Source organism: Fistularia commersonii, chromosome 5 (genome assembly GCF_037954325.1).
Source record: "Fistularia commersonii isolate RoL2024-O1a breed Wild chromosome 5, RoL_Fcom_v1.0, whole genome shotgun sequence".
NCBI classification, from domain to species: domain Eukaryota; kingdom Metazoa; phylum Chordata; class Actinopteri; order Syngnathiformes; family Fistulariidae; genus Fistularia; species Fistularia commersonii.
The window spans coordinates 5542501-5562888 of NC_141288.1; the positions used below are offsets into that span (position 1 = coordinate 5542501).

The 20388-nt window shown below is 43.8% G+C and overlaps 1 protein-coding gene across 1 annotated transcript in view; it reads right to left on the minus strand.

Annotated features, from left to right (window-relative positions):
* Positions 1-20029, minus strand: part of fgd6 (FYVE, RhoGEF and PH domain containing 6) — a 34619-nt gene extending 14590 nt beyond the window's left edge. The window contains exons 1-5 of the mRNA XM_086146612.1: positions 19795-20029; positions 15648-17613; positions 3312-3420; positions 2432-2499; positions 2320-2350 (exon numbers count right to left, since the gene is read on the minus strand). Of these exons, the coding sequence (XP_086002738.1) occupies positions 2320-2350; positions 2432-2499; positions 3312-3420; positions 15648-17613; positions 19795-19804 (2184 nt within the window). The 5' untranslated portion in view covers positions 19805-20029. The remainder of the gene's footprint in view (positions 1-2319; positions 2351-2431; positions 2500-3311; positions 3421-15647; positions 17614-19794) is intronic.
* Between the last annotated feature and the right edge of the window lie 359 nt (positions 20030-20388).

The window sequence follows — 20388 nt, forward strand, 5'->3', positions numbered from 1 at the left end:
CCTCCCACACACACACACACACACACACCGAGGATTATCCTGGTATGTGTGTGTCTGGAGGTCGTCTCCGCGGCCTGAGGAAGCAGCTGCTGTGCGGCCAGGCAGTCCGAGGATGGAGAAGAATGCGCGCTGACCTCTTTTCTTAGACAGAGCGCCCCCCCCCAAAAAAACCCCTCCTCCTCCCCAAACCGTCAGCCACAGGAAACCAATTTTTTTTCCTACAAGGCCTCACCCCGGAAGCCATCGGACGGGTGGGGCCTTGACTTTCTGCGCTCTCACCTGCGATCCCGCCCATCCCCCGTTCAGCTGCGTGCAAACATGAGCGGAAATCACCCGATTGGCGTTACGGCAAATCGTAGTGCGGAGAAAAGAAAAAAAAAAACAAAGCAAAAATAAATAAAGCAACACCCCTTCCCAGTCAGTATGCTTTTTAAAACAATGCATGAATACATGGAGGGGAGGGGGGGGGGAACTCTACGAAAGCACAGGAGGCACAAATAATAGACTGACCTGGCCCCCCCCCCCCGCCCCACACACACACCCACACACACACACACTCATCCGTCCAGTAAATTATCACGTGCATCCCGTCACATGGTATTCCTCAGTCATTCAGGGGAGCGCATATTTTAAGTCTTTGCGATTTTATTTGTGTATTTACATATGAATTAACTGAGTTAATTTGAGTTAATCGCTTTTTTACATTTGGCGCTTACTATTATTTAATTGTGATCATCTGTCACATAACAAATTGTCGAATTTAAAGACTAATATGGGTGTCTTTTTTTTTTTTTTTTTTTTCTTTCTCCCCCCACACAGTTCTAGTCATACAGATCACCAAATGTGGTTTGGCTTGTGTGTGTGTTTTATTACCCGGTCTCACACGGCTGTATAAAAAAAAAAAAAAAACACAACAAAAACAAAATACACCATTTTTGAAATGCCTCTTCTAACAACTGACCGCTGTCCTCCTTTTTTTTTTTCTTTTTTCTTTTTTTTTTTTTTGTGGGCACATCCTTTGCAAAAAAAAAAAAAAAAAAAAAAGAGGCTGAAACGCCAGAGGAGGAATCGTCCACACGCTTCATTATCTCCTCCAAAACATTTGCGACGCCTACAGGGAATCTAATTTCAAGCAACTCGTAATATTGTATAAACATATAAAAATAAATAATAAAGCAACTAAATCTTTAAAGTAAAAAAAAAAAAAATACCCACAGTCAGATTTTCCAACAATGAACAGCCGGGCTGCAATTACGACCGAAACTAAACCGCACGCAACTCGCAAGCCTCGGGGGGAAAGGAAAGTAAAAAATAAATGAAGAGAACCTGACAACACGTATGTCAGGGGAGACCTTTCATTTATCAGGGGAAATAACACGGCTTGCGCCGCCGTTACCAGACCGGCTATTAAGTTGAGACAGAATCTATGAGCAGGGCAGCCTCAGTGGTGTCTTTGGGCGGCGGCGGCGTAGCGGATCAAAGCGGCATTGGGTTTAACTGCCTGCCGACACTGAGAGTTAAAAAAAAAAACAAGTAACTGCAAAGGAAAAAAAAAAAAAAAGCAAAAGGCTTGTGACATTTAAAGCCTCGGCTCCGAAACGAACGCTGTACTCATCCCAGGCGCGGTGACAGACGGGTGACGGACACCCATTCCCATATGCAAAAAAAAAAAAAAAAAAAAATTTAATTAATTAAAATTAAACTTAAATTTAAATTTTAAACCGGGGAATTCTCTTTGTGGATTGCTCGGGAAAAAAAAACTTCCCTATTGCTGTTTTGATGGAGCTCAGCTAATGTCGGATGGGAGTCAGTATGATGGAGTTAAAATCTGATTTTATGCCAAAGATGCATTTGGATTTTTATTTTTTTTTTATTTTTTTGTTTTACAAGTACATAAAGCCGCTTCATCTGAATCAAAAGCGTCGTGACCAAATGTCAACCGATCTTCAAGGTCTAAACAAAGCCGGTGTTCAGACAGGAGCGTGGAGACGGCAAACTGATCAGATCTTCATTCATTCCTTATCTACCCAACTTATCCTGCAGCTCGGGGTCGGCGCAGCCGTCGTTGTGCGAGAGGCAGGGTTCAACCCCGGAGCCGTCGCCGGTCCATCACCCTCTTATTCGCACGTGCACAAAGAGAAATGCAACTACGGATTCGCACGACATAAAGATATGCAACCATTCACTTTCATTCACACGCCATATAAAGACATGCAACCCTCTCATTTAAAGATATACAATCATTCACTCTTTCAATATCTCTATCAAAAAATCCAGCTGACGGTGAAGAGACTTGAATGAAATAAATGGGGCACTTACTATGTGGAGAAGCTTCAGGACGTCCACGAACCTGCGCGACAAGCAGAGAGAGGAGCGTTAAACCGTCGCTCAGTTCAAGGCCGTACCAAGGAGGACTCGCCGCTTCACTCACACTTTCTCAGAGCTCATGATCTCCTGGGCGATGTGCACCACCTTCTTCCTCTTCAGCTCGTCCTCCTGCTGAAAAGAGAGGGTAAACGTTCCGCATGGGCGAGGCGGTTGCGTTGTCGGCGTTAGTTCCCACCCTAACACTTACGCTGCAGGTCACCATGATCCCCCACCCCGACCCCCCGGTACCGTTCCGCTGCGGAGAACCATCAGGACTGAGCCGGTGGCGGAGGCGGAGGGGGGCGGGGGGGGTGAAAGTAGAGCAGCGGCTTCACCCACTTCCCTCCCTCTGTCTGGTGTGTGTTGTGGAATGGTAACGGGGGCGGGCTCTTGTTGACTTAATTTTGGACGCCGTCCTTGACCACCCCACCTCCCCTTCACCGATACAGCCCTGCCGGTCCTTATCACTGCCGGGGCGTCTGATATCAGGGGTATCGGACGGGGGGATTTAAAAGAAAATAAATAAATAGAATACTCCTCTCGGTTATCTAGAAAGCTATTTCTGAACTTGTGAAACCTACTGTGTTTCCTTACCCCACACAACACACACTTGTGGGAGCGGCGATGGAAACACATGGCGGGAGGTGCGTGTTTACAAAACAAATGTCAGGGAGAACTTTATGTTTTTTAAGGTGTGTGAAAAAAAATAGCTTTGCACAAAAAAAATAAAAAAAATAAAAATAAAAAAAACATTGGACCGGGTGACAAAGCAATTGTAAACATGCCAATTGACTGAATCACCAGGATCATCCGTAGAGAGACGCCCCTCTTAAGTGGCTCAGGACACGTCCACCTTTGCATTGCGTTGCCGAAGACACCGAATCGATAAATGGTTTTGAAAAACACAGGCGTGCGCGTGGTTGCTTCCGGAGGCCGGCGCTTACCTGCCGGTCCACCTCCTCCTTGCTGGATGTGGAGCTGTTGTCCTCCTCCTCCTCGTCGGAGCTGTGGATCTCGTCCTCCTCCGAGTGGATGTCCTGCCTCGGCCAGCTGCTGCTTGCACCCCACGAAGTAAAAAAAAAAAAGAAGAAAAAATAGGTAAACATACTGTATTATATTAACAATGAAATATACATATATTTATTAAATGATTAAAGAGATAAAAATAGATAATCATAAATAAATAAATAAATAAATAAATAAATAATGGTAATTAAATAAAAAATACTTTAATTATAAAAAGAATTATTATAAATAACAATAATAAGCTACAATAATTATTGTTTGTTGAAGAAATACATTACTGAATACTAAAAATAATAAGTTGGTAGAGCGGCCGTCCCTTCAACTGCAAGGTTAATGAAAGCAATGACAGCCCGAAATAAATGCAGCGATTTTAATAATATTGTTATTCTGAATTATGATTATCATGATGATGACGACAATGATTATTATTATTGTCTCCCTGTAAAAAGATGCAAGATTCATCTGTCACTGTCAATCAAAATTCTTGAATCACCAGATACATTCCCCCCCCCCCCAAAAAAGGAAAATATCTATAACCTTGCGATTTATTCGGCAACCGGAGTGTTCAGACATCTCGACTTGGGAAATGAATATCCTCGAGCAGAGCGTCATGTGTGCAAAAAAAAAATGAACAAGATGCAGAAAGATACGAACCACGACGTCCAAAATAATAAAAATAAAACTATTTAACTGTCAGCATGATAAAGTACATAGGCGTTTTATAAGCGGCAACCACCTCCAAGGTTCTGCGTAATATTTCCTGAGAAATCGATGAAAATGTCTTGATCGGTCTGCAGATTCTACTGATGCCTCCATTGGATCGCCACGGCGACCAAACCCCTCTGCAAAAAGGCTCTTGGGAAAATTAGCGTGATAGCTCCTTCGAAAATCTACAAAAATCCGCTTTTGATGCAAGTGTCGATCTCTTAAAGTTGTTCTACTCAGGCTAATTTGGATAAATAGAATAACAGCAACAACAACAAAAAAAAAAAAAAAAAAATTGCATTCAGGAGTGTGTCCACAAATCTAGGCGACTGCACGTCAAACTTCCATCCCAGCTGCTTCTCGGAAATTCCGCTCCCGTGAACGGATCCGACAAAGGGCCGTATTGAAACCTTGCACTCGCTCGACATACTGATTTTGACATTTCAGCATCTTTTTCTGACCAATTTATTGCAATTAAATCAAAGCTAAATCTAATTTGGCGGCATCTGTTTTTGCCATGCCGGGTTTCCTGGCAGCGCCTGGATGTTTGCGCGTCCCGAGTCATCTGCAGCCGATTCGTGATTTTTTTTTCACACGGCTTTTGTTTTGTTATTTTAACCTAAGCGTATTTCCCCTTTTGGCAGCACAGAAGTGTTAATTACATAGCAGATTTTCACTATTTTCTTTTTGCGTTTGCCAGACAACCATTTGAACCATTGCCCTTGAAACAGCGACAGGAAACAACTGGAAGGATGAGCTGTCAATCATCCTGGATAGTTTGGTACTCTTTCTGTATCCAGGATGAGCAAATATTGGCTTTGGGTGTCACTGAATACAGATTCTTGTCTGATGAAAACGCTTAGCAGGGACAAAACCAAGAAAAAAAAAAAAAAAAACATGTGTCAGCAGCGGATGCCGGTCAGGTCTGCTCAGGATACGTGAGAATAATCGTTATAAAATAATAAATAATGTCATGTTATTGGACAAAAAAGTCAATGATTTTTATTTGAAACGTTGATGTTCAAGTGGAGGTATCACATCTAAGCTAATCAGGCTAATATTAGCCTTGACGGCCATGTTTGTTGGTTATATCCGACTTTTTTGTTGTTTTTGACCTCGGTTCAGTTATAACACCGACCTGTATTTCATATCTGCTCCGACACTCACTTAAACACTTAAAAACAAACTCCCATGTGTCGCTGGGGTCGGGAGGGGGGGAGTTGGCAACCATCCCTGCAAAGGAAGCGAACGGACTGGAGATGAAAACGAAGTAAACAAACAGCCGGGAACCGTTTGCATTGGACGCGGACGAGGGAGAAATAATAATACGGGCTGCTGCTTTCAGGAACAGCCTGCTCTCGCCGTTTTGCATGCAAGGAACGCTGCGGGGTTCATTGGCAAGCGAAAAAAAAAAAAAAGTTTTGCAAACATGTGGTCTTGGTCCTGCTTGCTTAATTTCTCCTCGCTGTGGGGAATCAGCAGGACTTTCATCGATATAAAATGTGAGCATTTTGTTGGAATATTGAGTTTTCAAGAAGCGGGGGCTTTCCCGGCTGTCATTGGGTGAGACGGTATGACCTGGATCGGTCGTCGGACGATCGCAGGGACAAACGTTCACGCTCTCATTTGGCGATCTGGCGTCTGCAACTGATCAACCGGGAGGAAACCAAGGGTAGAACATGCAAAGTCTACAACAGGGGTCGGCAACCCGCGGCTCTTTTATCTTTACACTGCGGCTCCGAGTGGCTTGGGAAAATAGACTATAAATATTTAATTGAATTTCATTTTTTTTAACTTTTAGTTCTAAGTTGGAAGATTATTGTGATCTTGAAATATTAAATAAAATTATATTTATTATTTTTCGCCGCTCAAAATAACGTCACACTCGCAGAAGCCGGTATGCCCCCCCAGCCGGTAAAGTCCCGATTTGCAGATGCTGTGCGCAGAAGTTCAGGAGCAAAAGTCCCATAAACCAGGTAAAATAAATATTTATGAAGATATTTTGCAAATATTTATTTTTTATTGCTTACTGACAATGTGATTTTTTTTCCCGATTTATTTTTGAAATTCAGGTCAAGGCTCCGCTACACGCTCTGAAAGCCCAAAGCTCAAAATGAGTTCATTACATAAATAAAATCTGATTTTTTTTCCGTAATACTTTGTGAATTTCAGAAGCAACACACTTCACAGTTGTTTATACAAAGTGTAAAGGTAATGAAAAGCAATATATACAGTGGTACCTTTATTTTAGACGTCAAAAAGTAATTGCGGCTCCCAGTGTTTTCTTTTCCGAGGAAACCGGGTCCAAATGGCTCTTTGGGTGTTGAAGGTTGCCGACCCCTGCTGGAATCGAACCAAGGCCCTTCTTGCTGCGTCACCCCCTTCTAATTCACAGGCCATCCCTCGTAGACACCAAATTTTAAAAGGCAGGAGGCCTTTGGCTTCTTACAAATTCCTCCTAATCACGAACAAATCAGCCGATCGAGCTGCGGACAAGTTTCGGTGCACAAACAAACTCGTAGCGGCAGTTGCGCGATAGTACACCGTGTTGTTTACATCGTTCATCATCGCGTACTCCTGTTATTAGGCTTTTTTTCCAGTAAGTTAGCTCTCATTATGGTTCCCCAAAAAAGGGATGAGTCTTAGAGCCAGTGGTGTTAAGAATAATTTGAAGAAGAAAATAATAGTTACTGTGAGAATGGTGTTTGCGTTACTCGCCAAGAACTACAACATAGCTAAGTCAACCGTCCGTACGATCCTGAAGGCCAAAGGTGCACTAAAGGCAGCCGCTTCAATTTGGCTAATGGTATGACTGGGTTGACGAAGCAAATGTCTCAAGTCTAGAAAGTAGAAAGAAGTAGAAGAAAGAAGTAGAAAAATCATTGTTAGCTTGAATTAATGAAAGACAGCTTGCCGGAGATAGCATTAGCATTAATTTGCTGATTTAGTGAAGGAAATACAGAGTACAAGTGCTAGCAACACCAAAAACACGGAAATAATTAAGCTTAATTTCTTTCTGTATTTCTACCATAAATAAACCCATAAAACAGTTTCAAAGGATACGGTATGTTTTTTTTTTTTTGGTGCTGGCAAACAGATCAGTGGGATTTACATCGATTTTAATGGGAAACGTTGATTCAGTTCGGCAACGTTTTGGTGAATTCGTAAGGAACGGTACTACTGCGAGTCTGCTAGCTTTATTTATTTTGTCATCTCTGGTGTCAGGACTTGCTAAGGAGTGACTCCACATGGTGTTTACATTGACTGGTGTCAGCGTCCCCATACGAGGACGCAGGGGGGTAAATGGAGGGGGGGGGGGGGGGTCACGTGGAGTTAATAGTTTATTTAAAGCGGTGGCCTGCACTCGACACATAACTCTTCAGTTAGGCGTTTAATGTGACGTTTCCTGTCCGCGTACCATAACAGTTTCGACCTTCAATTGTCTGACATTCGGATTCCGAATGTCCAGACAGAAAACTTGGGGGGGCTGAGGAACGACCCGGTTCTGCTTGTAAACGTTGGAGAACCTTAGATTCAATTCACCCTTTCAAAAAAAACCTTTTTCTTTTATATTATTAGTAAGACTAAACTTTATGGTTTACCGATATCGTAACTAAATGATCGCAAGGGGTCAAAGCAACACAGAAGTTGGACGTTGAAAAGTCTCAAAATAAAGGGTGGATATGAATTGAGATTCCAAAAATGTTTCTTTTCACTCTCGTCGGCCCATTTTACACAACTTCCTCCGTCTTTCACCTAAAAACTTCACGCAAACTCACTCCCCCCTTCCATCAAGTCTTCCTCCTTTTCTCTTCCTCTCTATGGCGGAGCATTCCAACACGCTCGGTCGGACACAGAGCGCCGCTTGTTTGCAGCCCGAAGCTACGAAACTTAACAGCCTGGGAAAAATTCGTTCGCTGAGGTCTCAGAAAAAAAACTTGGAATTCCGGACCGAGGCAGGATAAGATTGTTTGGATGGCTGGGGTTCGTACCTGAACGCAGCCTAACGCGGTCCTTGAACTCATCGCCGTCGGTGCCAGGGGCTAAATAGCGGAAATAAAAACCGTGCCATCTGTCACGGGGAGAAGTCTGGACCCACTATCAGGACCAGCGTGACTCACCGGAGCCTAAATAGCGGCAAATGTCGAGAGCGATTATTCTCAATGTTACGCCAAATGCATTAGCTGGTTAACTAGTAGTAAACACGAGGTGCTAAATTTGTTTTTTTTTTTTTGGCCCCTGTAGTGAATGGGAGGTTTCATCATTTTAGTGGAAACGAAAAAAAAAATTTTTTGTAATTCTCTCATTGACAAAGGAATCTCTGTTGAAATCGGCCGCCGTGGTCGGAGTCTGCGGCGGTGACGAACCCGCGGAGAACCATCGCCTGACTCTGCAGTTCTTCTCCCCCCCCCCCCCGACTGCTTCGCGCCAGACACCTCAGCATCTTTCGGCCTGTTTTGATTGGCGGCCCGCGGCTCTGCCCTCCTTGTTTTAGACTCCCGCAGCAGCCTTTTCCAGCGAGCAGATGGTCGTCTACCCCCCGAAAAAAGATGCCGAAAATAAAAAAAAAAAAATAACCAAAAACTGAGGGGTGACCTGGCCTGGCGGCAAGCGATGCGAGTGGTGGGGTCAGACTGAGAGTTATTCAACCCATCTTTTGTCAACTGCACCAAAACAGTGCCTTAAATGAAGTATTTTAAGTATTTAAATGAAGCATTAATAAATTAATTGAAGACATGAGTCAGCAGCGGATGCCGGTCAGGTCTGGTCAGGATACGTGAGAATAATTGTTATAAAATAATAAATAATGTCATGTTATTGGACAAAAAAGTAAATGATTTGTGTTTGAAACGTTGATGTTCAAGTGGAGGTATCACATCTAAGCTCATTAGGCTAAAATTAGCCTGGATGAGCTAATTAATACGATAATTAATTACGATTAATCACAAAAAATAGATTGAAGTTGTTAAATCCAGTGGTCCCCAACCTTTTTATCACCACGGACCAGTCAACGCTTGACATATATAGGGGGAGACAAATATATTGTTTATATTGCGATTATAACAATAAACTAATAATAAACGTGAATCCACTGTGTACTCGTATGCAACTTTATTAGCAGCATCCTCGTAAAATTGCGCCAACAACATAACATGAGTTTATTGAGGGCTTCATTGCCTCTTGCCCAGGGGTGTCGAACTCAAATACACAGTGGGCCAAAATTCACAACTGGGAAAAAGTCACGGGCCAACATTAAAATTCATAGAAAAAAAATCTTCCTCCAGTATAACAATGAACCTTTTCATATGGACCCAAACAATAAAAACTAAATATGTAACAAACATAGCTTAACACTATACAGTGATCCCTCGCTATAACGCGGTTTACTTTTCACAGTTTTGCTACTTCGCGGATTTGCATCGTGCATTGTGTTCTGCATTCTGATTGGCTAAAAAGTCACTCCGCTTCTTCTCTACCTGTGCGTCAATAATTTAATATGTACACGTACGTAAAACAGCTTGCCAAATGTACATTACGTACGTGCAAATTCTCTTGCAATTTCAAGTTTCTCTAAAACCCATAATGTTGACAAAACGCTCTGGACCGACAAAAGCACCTGCGGCAGGGCCCAAAAAGCAGCGGAAGACGCTATCTATCGCAGATAAAGTTAAACTTCTGGACATGCTAAGGGAAGGTAAAAGCTATGCGGCTATAGGTCGGCATTACGGAATTAATGAATCTTCTGTTCTTTCCATAAAGAAGGAAGAAAAAAACATAAGGACGACAGCAGCAGTGTATGATAGAGTTTTTAATTGTATAATAATTGTAAAAAAAAAATAAAGGTTTCTACTTCACGGATTTTGCCTATCACGGGTTCTTTTTGGAACGTAACCCCCGCGAAAAACAAGAGTATACTGTACAATATATAACTTAATATTGCACACATGCAAAGTCCTGTTTTCTGCCAAAGTAGCAGGCTGCCAGTATTAGCATAAGGTTGCTATGACTACTGTACACAGAGGAGAGGACGTTTATGGGTCCTGTTGGGATTTTTGTGCCAAAACACCCGCAGAAAATTCTGGGATTTGTAGAATTAGTGGTACATGCACTGTAGACTATCCCGGCGGGCCAGCTCTAATAGTAATTTGGTATGGCTTTGCGGGCCAAATATAATTACAGTGCGGGCCAAATTTGGCCCGCGGGCCAGAGTTTGACCCCGATGCTCTTGCCGCATATCATGCAGAGCGGCTCGGTCTGTGGGAATCACCTGTTACGATAAATCCACATTTCATGTAGAACTCCTGGTATTGTCTGTTAAAATCTTTCCTTTTCTTGGAAGTTGTAGGCTCTTCCTCAGTCTCTTCACTAGACCTTTCCCCCTTCGAAAAGAAACCTTTCCGTCCGACGTCTGTTTTTTTATTCATTTTGCTAGCATGCGAGTTACATTTTTGGTGACCAGGAGATTTTGGTAATTTTTCATAATAAAATATTTTTCAAAATAAAGATTGTTCAAGCTCAGATAATAAATCCAACGTAAATAATAATGATTATTTCTTGGGCGGCCTGGTACCAACTGATCCACGGACCGGTACCTGTCCACGACCCGGGGGTTGGGGACCACTGGTTTAACGAATGAATCAATATATATGAGATCAACTGGTTAAAATTGCGTTTATTTTCCCATTAGTCAACAACTGACTGATAGGCAAGTAAACAGACCTGTGTCCCATCAACATGACCTGTTTTACTTCACTTCCTTTCAGCCGGGTTTGTTTTGACATTGTCTTTCTGGACGATTGTTTATAATTCTCATCAGCTGAATCAAACCAGTAACCCCCGATTATCTACCATGGAGAACAGATCCATCTCACCAGCGGATTTGGCAATTTTTCAAAAGTTAGAAGTATCGGAAGCGGCTTTGACATTTTGTTTCTGGATTTGAACCCCGAGTGTTAACAGGCCACACTGTTAGCCATGCTGTTGTTTTTCACAGCAGAGTTAGCATTAGCGCTGCGCTCGCTCATACAAAGCTAATATTAGTGACCTGAGCGCAAGTTCAAACACGTTTGTTCAAACTGCATCGTGTGCAAAATTTTAATTTGTTTAAAATTTCAAGTGGTGTCACCCCATCCGCCTCGTTCATCATGCTAACGCGCATTTGTGGAATCTGTCCCTCTGGAAGTCCTGCACGGAGATACGTTCAAATGTGCATACTACAGTGCAATTAAATATTCCTAGCGTGTAATTTTTTTCCCCTGTAATTGATTACTTAAAATTAACACAAATTATTAAAATGAAAAAAATAAATCCTTGTGCAACTTTAATGACTGCCGAAATCCCAGAATCCAGCCCTTAATCATTATCTAAATGACTGACTATTCATCTTGTTCCACGGTGCAAATTAAAGCGTGATCAAAAAGTGTTAAGTTCTGAACACTTTATTTTTTTCTGTAATTTATATAAATGTCAGCATGATTCGCCCTGAGGATTCAGACGATACAAATCAAATCACCGGTTGATTAGACACCAAATTTAGACGGTGAATTTGCGTTTTTTAATGTATATTTGAAAAGAAAAACCCCCCTGAATAAATTAATAAAAAAAATAAATAAAAATAAACACTGGAATCAATTAATCTTCCGAAAACCTTGTATGAAGCTTCATTCAAATTCTCTCTCCATCATTATAGCATTATAGGCAATATTAATATATCAGAAAATAAACAAATGAATATTTATGCATTTATCGATTATCTAAAACCAGGAGAAAATCCAGGCCTGTTATTTTTTATAAATTCCAGATTATGTTCCTTTGTCTTGTGAGCTCTCGATTTTGGGATGGGGGGGGAAGCAGAGGTTTGGACATGGTGGTTGTGGATGTTAAAACTGTGACTGCAAGTTTCCTCGGCGGCTCCACCATCAAAGAAATGACTCATTTTACAATTAGTTTGCATCGGGAGGAGTCACATCATTTTTTTTTTTTTTTTGAAGTTTAACGGCATTGAGTAATTCTTTTGGACAATTTCTCATTTTTCTTTAAATGGGCCACACATAGAGACATATAGCTATTTACTCACTTATTCACACATCTGAGAAATCCAAGGTCTCCAATGAACCAACTGCATATTTTTGGACTGTAGGAGGAAACGCAGGCAGACACAGCCTTCTCCCTTTCCGAATCGAACCAGAAACCTTCTTGCAAGTGAATAGTTTTATGTCGCTATGTGACGCATGAATGAGAGTGAATGGTTGCATGCATTGGGTGCATTGAATGAATGAACGAATGGTAAATTCCAATAGCGTTACGCTAGAAAGCAATCGCCCGCTCACAGATGCACTCAGGTAGCGATGGCGGCAGAACTGCAATCGGGAACGACCAGGTAATCGAACTAACAACCCTCAATGTTTAAATTCTATTTTTCGTTTAACATAATTAGCTTCTTAGCAGGAATTACTGCTCAATAATAAACGCTGATCACTGTAAAAAAAAAAAAAAAAAAAACAGTAGATAAGATTTTGAGACATTTCTAGCAAAGATGTTGACATTTAACTCTCGCATGTTTTTTTTTTCCACCCCTCTACCGAACCGGATGTACATTTTTCACAACAATCTTTACCCCTTTTTCCTCAAAAAGCTGCCTCTATGCTACGAGACGATAACATCTATCAGGTCTGGTTCGTTTTTCTAAAACGCGGCTCTGCAGACGCGTTGTTTGTCGATTCAGCGGAGATGACGACCAAAGTGGGACCTCTGGGGTTTTCTTTTTTTTTTTTTTTTTTCACACAGGAACACAGAAATGGAGCAGCGAGGTTAACAAGAGGCTAACGGCAGGAGGAGGGAGGGCAGGCCCGGGAGGAAGAGGAGGAGGAGGAGGTTGGCGGTCGCTGCAGATTTATTTTCCCTGTTCTGGAGAGCTGTGCGGCATTTTCTGCGATTCTCAGACATTTCCTGCCGCGGCCACTGAAAATAACCCACAGGAAAACAGGCCGACCTGCCCGGCGCATCAATGCGCCGTTCAAATGCAACGCCGCCGGCTCCCACGCCGAGTGGGTGGAGGGGGGGAGGTCAGTCACCTGAGCAAACCGCCGCACATGGCCGTTCCCACACAAGAGGAGGGGTCTGAGAGAAACACTATATCTATTTTTTACAACCATCCAGAATGGTCTAACTGGTATATCGAATTGATTTATTTTAGAAAAAGATGCGTCAATGTCTACGGCGGTAATTGGACTAGTTTCATCAGAAAATAGATTAACAGTAAAAAAAAAAAATTTTTAATTATATATAGTAGTCCCTCGCTGTTCACTGGATTTTTAATCTGTGATATAAAATTGCAAAAAAAAATCTGTGTTATGGCGAAAAATCCACTATGATTAAAAATCTGGATATTTAATTTTAATCTCATTGTCAGCCAAGTTTTCTGATACTAATGTAATGGTTTTACCTGTAGCTACTACCACGGTGTGGATCAGAGGTCCCCAAACTACGGCCCAGGGGCCGGATAGGGCCCGCCTCCACATTTCGCCCGGCCCCTGAACAATACCAGAGATGCATTTTGATTTTTTTTTTCATTCTGGTCACGTAATCGTGACTTGTACATGCATAGAACGTACCATTCTATTCCACCCTTCTGCAGTCTGTGCCTTATCTGAAACCCCTCTCCCTCAAAACAAAAAAAAAAAAAAAAAAAAAATCCTGGACACACCCCTGTCAAATAACACGGAATAATGGCGAAAAGATTAGGTAATAGAAAAATAAATTCAGAATGCAGGGTATTTAACCAGCAGTGGACAAACCATTATTTTTTTTGTTCAATTCAAAGAGATTTGTCAAGAAATGCTCAAATGGTGTGTCCCAATATGAAAGATATCTATAATGTTGTGAGTCTGTCGGCCACTACAATCACAAGACGCGTTGAATAATTTGAATAATTTGACTTTTTTTTCCATTAGCACTGGATGAGAGCACAGCTGTGCCGGACACGGCGCAGCTGCTAAATTTTATTCGTGGAGTTAGTGCAAACTTTGATATGTGCGAGGATCTACCAGCCCTCCAAAATCTCAAAAGGGACTACGACGGGGGAGAATATTTTTGGCAAAGTAAGCCGAATCATGGAAGAGTTTAACCTGGACCGGTCAAAGGTTGTTAGCATCACAACTGATGGAGCTCCTAGTATGGTTGGCTTGCGGGCTAATCGGGCTGAATCTGGCCGGTCTAATCGAGATGATCATATATTGGTAAGCTTACTTTTCTGACTTGAACGAGCCATTCGGAGTACGCACAAATATAATCGTAATGAAATCTACTGGGATAAAATCCGTTCTACAACCCCAATGGCGTGGGAATGCGTTGTGTCGGTTATCAGTTCGGTTTCATAGCCTGCTTGCTTTCCGGTTTTCACAGTGAAAAGAGCTGCAAACAGTTGTGTCTACAAGAAAGTTAATGTTCCTTAGTTTTTTTTTTCTGTGAAAACCTTGAAAAGGGTTATTTGGTTATTATTTATTTCATAAACAGTGTTATTTATTTCATTAATAATGTAGTTGTTTATTTTCTGATTTTTTTTTTCCTCTCAAGATCCCAGAATGGGTTCATTTTTGGTTATGTGTGGCTTTCTGGAAAACAGTAAATGTTTACGTTTAGACATCTCTGCGATCGTCACGTTGTTACAAACGGTTGCATCTTTTTCAAAAATAAATCAATTCGATATACCAGTTAGACCGTTCTGGATGGTTGTGAAAAATAGATATAGACCTTTTCTCTCAGACCACCCCCCCCCCCCCCCCCTTGTGTAGGAACGGCCATGTGCGGCGGTTACAAAAGTTATTTGGCCCTTGCAGGAAAAAGTTTGGGGACCCCTGGTGTAGATGTTTGATGTGTGCATTTAAATTCAAAAACAGATTCAAAATTCGGATTTTTTTAATCTGTGATACAATTTTATATTGTGTATTTTTGATATATAAATGTATTTTAATATATATTTAATATATTTTAATATATCACCTGCTTTTTGCACCTTGTCCGTATCACATTGACGCACGATTGCTACTTGTTTAAGAGTATTGGAAGTGTTCATAACAGTATATAAAAGGTTAATAAAAGCGTGGGAAAGTAAATAAGGGGGTCATAAAGCTTTTATACGGGACTGTCTCAGAAAATTAGAATATTGTGATTAAGTTCTTTATCTTCTGTAATGCAATTACAAAAACAAAAATGTCAAACATTCTGGATCCATTACAAATCAACTGAAATATTGCAAGCCTTTTATTATTTCAATATTGCTGATTATGGCTTACATCTTAAGAAAACTTAAAAATCCAATCTGAAAATATTGGAATATCATGAAAAAGTAATTTTTTTGTTTGTTTTTTTTTTAATCACAATATATTTCTATCACAATATTCTAATTTTCTGAGACAGTCATGTATATATATCAATCACAAAATGATAATATGGGAAGCAGCTTCCTGGATTTTCGTGTATAGTTACCCCCCCGGAATAAACGAGAGACTACTGTAAATAGAAGAAGTTTCCCGAAGAAAGTGCGCTACCTCTCGTACTCGCCATCCGGACATCCGTGGTAGGGATCCTGCACCTCGTAGATGTCGGCGCCGTCGGCGTCCTGCGGCCAGCCCAGCCGGGCGCCGTGGAAAGGCAGGTTCATATACTCCGGGATCTCCTCGTACAGGGGGACGTTCTCGTATTCCACTTCCCCGCCGATGTCGCCTTCCCCGATGCAGCTCTTGGGACGCTCGAAGCTCCTCTCCCCCTGGCGCGGCTCCACGCTTGTGCAGTCCAGGGACTGGCCCCCCTTGGCAAGCAGCTTTGGCAGCATCTTGACGGACAGCCTGAGCTCCAGCAGCTTCCGGAAAGAGAGGCCCCTCTTGTGAGAGTCGGCCCTCGTCGCCAAATCGGCGGCGGAGAAGGACTGCGCCCTCTGTTTGCCCCCCAGCGTCGGCGCGCGGCTCTTCGGGGGCACGCTGCTCCTGGTGGGCATCTGGCGGCTGAAGAAGGTCATGCAGGGTCGCGTGAAGCGCCAGGCTGTTTTCTCTTGAGGAGGTGCGGGGAGCTCCCTCAGGGTTATCCCGTGCGGAGGGGCGGGGGGGCAAACGGAGGGAGGAGGGGGTGCCGGCAGGCTGTGCCTTTGAGGCTTCCGGGGCGGCGCCCGCGGCGATTGCTGGTCGTCGGCCGAAAACGCCTTCCGGGGAGGGTTGCAGCCCAGCTTGATCTGCTTCGGCAGGCTGTGCGTGATCGGGTAGCGCTTGAAGTCGCCGTAGCCGTCCTCCTCGTCGTCGTCGTCGTCCGCCTCCGCCCGGCGGTCCCCGCCCGCCTCGCCGCGGCCCGTCAGCTCCGGTTGCGAGAGCAGGTTGAGAGAGAGCGAGGTGTTCTTGTGAATGGCGGGGAACATGTGGGCTGTCCTTTGGAGCCTCGGTGAGAGGGAGGTCTGGCGAGGGGGCGGGACGGGAACGTCGGGGTCTTCTTCTCCATTGGCGCCAGGATCTGCCCGCGAGTCTGGTCGCGCCTCCTTGGCTTCCGTGCTCACGGAGACACCGGCGAGATTCCCCCTCTCATCGGGGTCCTCCTTCTCGAGCTCCGCTTTCTGCTCCTCCGCCGTCTGATCCTGGGCGCCGCCCTCCACGCCGTCCTGCCTCACCAGGGCCGGCTTCCTGAGTTTGCGCGGGTGGGGTACGGGGAGGGGCTTGCTGGGGGGAGCGGGGACTTGGAAATCGGGGTGCGACAGGGTCGGATCGGGGTTAGCCGCGCCGCTTTCCGCCGTGACGTTTTCCGCAGGGGGAGCCGGGTCCTCCCGGAGGGGGTCCGGAGGGGAGGCGACGATGCTACCCGCTAAATCCGGCGTGGCGTCGGCCTGCGGATCTCCTCCCGGACAGTCAGGCTCTGCAAGATCCGGACAGCTTCCGGACGTGTTCCCGGTCTGCGCCTGCAGCTCCCTGTGCCTCTGCCTCTGTGGTTTGTCCCGGGGCTTCTTACTAACCCCGCTGCCCTCGCCTCTTTCCGTGGGTCCTTCCTCCTGCCGCCATTCCGGTCTCTCGTGCAGCCTCGCCGCCGCAAAACTGTCCGCCGTCCCGTTCTTCGGCGGCTCTCTGTGCAAATCCCCCCCGTTCTCCAGGCAGCGGCACTGGGAGCAGTGCCGGAGCCCGCAGGAGCAGGTGGGAATGATGTAGTCCGACTCTCGCTGGATGGGCTCGGATAAAAGCCCATTTTTGGAGTTGAGGAGCGAGAGGCTATCCTCCAACGCTTCCTCCTGTTCCTGAGATAAAATAAGATGGCTGCCGGCTTTGGGGAGGGGTGCCGAGGCCGGCGGGGAGGTGGCCGCGGATTTGGGGATGCAGGGTTTGGGCTTAACGGCCGGCTTGGTCCTCTTGAGCGTGGCGGGCGAAGGCTGGGAGGCGACGGAGGGCTGCAGGAGGAGACCCGGTTTGGGGGCGATCGGCGGGGGAGAGGGCTTGGTGGCGACGGGGAGTTTCGGTTTGGGAGCTAACGGAGGCTTCTTCGCACCTGCACGGGGAAAAACAGAGGAGGAGAGGGTTATTTGCGGATCTTTCAGCCATGTTGGCGTTATCCATTACTCGTGCCCGGAGCACAATGAGCATGGACAGCTGCAGGCTGGAGTGAGGCTGGGGTCAAAGGTCGCGTTCAGGGGTCAGAGGGGAGGAACTGGGGGAAGGGGGAGGGGTTGAAAATAGTGAAAAAAGACAACTGTGCGGCTGTCAAGGCTCCGTTTGGTTATACGCTGTAGTTTAAATAACTTTATAATGCAGCTTCCTGTTCGCCCGTTTTTACACAAATCCCTATAATGTTCACGTGGATGGGAGGATTAAATAAAAAAAAACTAAAACCTAAACCGCAGACCTCAAAAACTTTTTAATGTGAACACAAGGAGGTCAGATTTCGCAGGATGTCGTGAAAGGAAAAGAATATTTAGAAAATATCTCATGCCTTATTTCCCGCCCGCGGGTAAATATCTTAACCCGGGCGGATTTAACGCCATGCTTGTCGAAGCAGACGCAAGGAGCAACCAATTTCACCTAATTCTGTTTTTATCAAGTTGACACCAAAGGTTGCTTCCGTCAACAGGAGAACGACGGGCGGGGAGGGTAGGAAAACAAATTCCCCTCAGTTGTTTTGGATTTCTTTTGGCGCAATCAGACAAATATTACTGTATTGTTCCTTGCGTTTACTTTGAGATCTTGGACAATATATCCTGTGACTGATTGTTTTACTGTCAAAATTTCAAGATTTATTCAGAGAGAATCCTGTCAAAAAGTGACCCGGTGTTGTGTTGCTGCTTAAAAAACACTAATACACGTTTAATCCCTGTACTTGTTGCTGCTGAGGCAGATGAATGTGCTGTGACACAGTGAGTTAAAAAAAACAAACATTTCCTGTCAGTGCAAAGTCACCGGGGTTGTTCATAAGTATCTTGCAGCTATAAAAAAAAAAAAAAAAAAAAAAAAAAAAGGATTTTTTTTTTTCAAAGTCACTTTCTAAAAAGTGCCATGGGTGAATGATGCCACGTTTTTTTTTTTTAATATTTTTTAATATATATAAATAAAGGTTAAACATGGAAAAAACGTGTGATTGTAATCCATATTTTTTCCGCTTAACTTGGCCGAAACTTCTTTGGCTTGACCACGAGAAGCGGAGTCATCGAGCGGATGTTTCTGCAAAGACCGACGGGCCAAGAAAGAAAGAAAAAAAAAAAAAAGAAAACTTGCATTAACCCAACACCCAATTTCCCCATCTCCACGCTACAAACCCGGCAAGTTTAAGGAATAAAAGCCGAAAAAAATAAGCGTGGAAAAAAAAACGCTTTGGCGCAGAACAGCACTCGTTTTCGTTCGGGAAACTTCGGCAAAAGTTCGGGGCGCCATAAAAATCCATCAATCGAAACCGGGTTTTCCAGGTAGGGGGTGAAAGAGGGGATGATGCAAGTGACGCTATAAACCGAATTCACAAGAATTGCCTTTGGGACAGGATGAGAGAAGATCCCTGGCTCTAGGAGCCGACAACTAACGGAAACCACATAAATCGGCGAGTCTTCAAGGGGAATTCGGCGGGGGCCTTGGATGCTGTTCCTTCTAGAAAAAAAAAAAACACAACGGCAGCGCCAGGTATCCGGGCTGTTCGTGTCGTGGAAAAAAAATAAACAAGATATTTTAAAAATGAAAACTGTTAACTTCTGCGGAAAGGAGGAGTGTGTGCACATTTACGCAAATCGGAGTTTTTTTTTTGTCTTAAAGAAGTTACCAGGGAGACTAGAGTAGTTTGACTTGTTGCACCAACAGCAGGACAGCGGTTATAAGACAAAGGATTTAACCCCATCCAGCTGCTCCTGCAGCAGCCGGTCGGAAAGCGCATTTCTAACCCTGATTCCGATGGTGTTTAAGAGGAAAAAAAAAAGAAAAGAAACGAAGCGTTCAAACCAGCAAACCCTCTTCAACATCTGCCTGGAAGCTGCGATTAGGAAAATGTAATAAACGGCTGGCGTGTAAAAATAGAGCGGAGGCTCCACCGCATTTCAATTTGCATCAAGTCTTTTTTTCCCCCTCCTTTTGCGAAAAGAAATGCTGGTAACGTAGTTTTGTTTCAGTCTAACCGAAGATCTCAATAACTAGGGCGAGTTAACTTGCAGAGATGGACCAGGCTAGGTTAAGTTAGCTCCCCCGCGAAACAAACCTGTGCTCATGACTCCCGACTTGCTCCTTTCTCCATGAGTAACTTAAATTTACTTTCAATGGAATTCCCAGGAAATCGTTGCTTTCGGCCCCTTCGACACCATTGTCAGTTCAAACCCCGCTTCGCGGAGACATCTTTCGGTTCCATCGCTGTAATTCCTTATCTCGCAACCATCTCCGTGGGTAAAGTTTTTATGCTTGTTGCATTTTCCATTTTTCCCGAAGCTTTTCGGCCACGGCGATTTTCGCAAAGTGTGTCAAGGTAGATATCACAAAACAACGCACTTCCTATAAATACTTTAAAAATAAAATAATCATTGACTATAAGGAGTGTTGATCGCTTGATCCAAAATAACCACAAATATAAGCATAAAATATTGTTAAAAGAATAAAATTATGATTGTTGATGCAATATTACTGGTTACTACGTAGCCTTAAAAAAGTCTTATACTTTTATTTTGAAAGTCAATTTCCGGTTGTGTCCGGTTGTACTTTCACCGCCGTTACAAACCATGCCGAGTTTCTGTTAACGGTCAGGACATTGCCTCTTAAAACCAGATAGGGGCGCAGTTACCAAATATTAAACATTTAATAC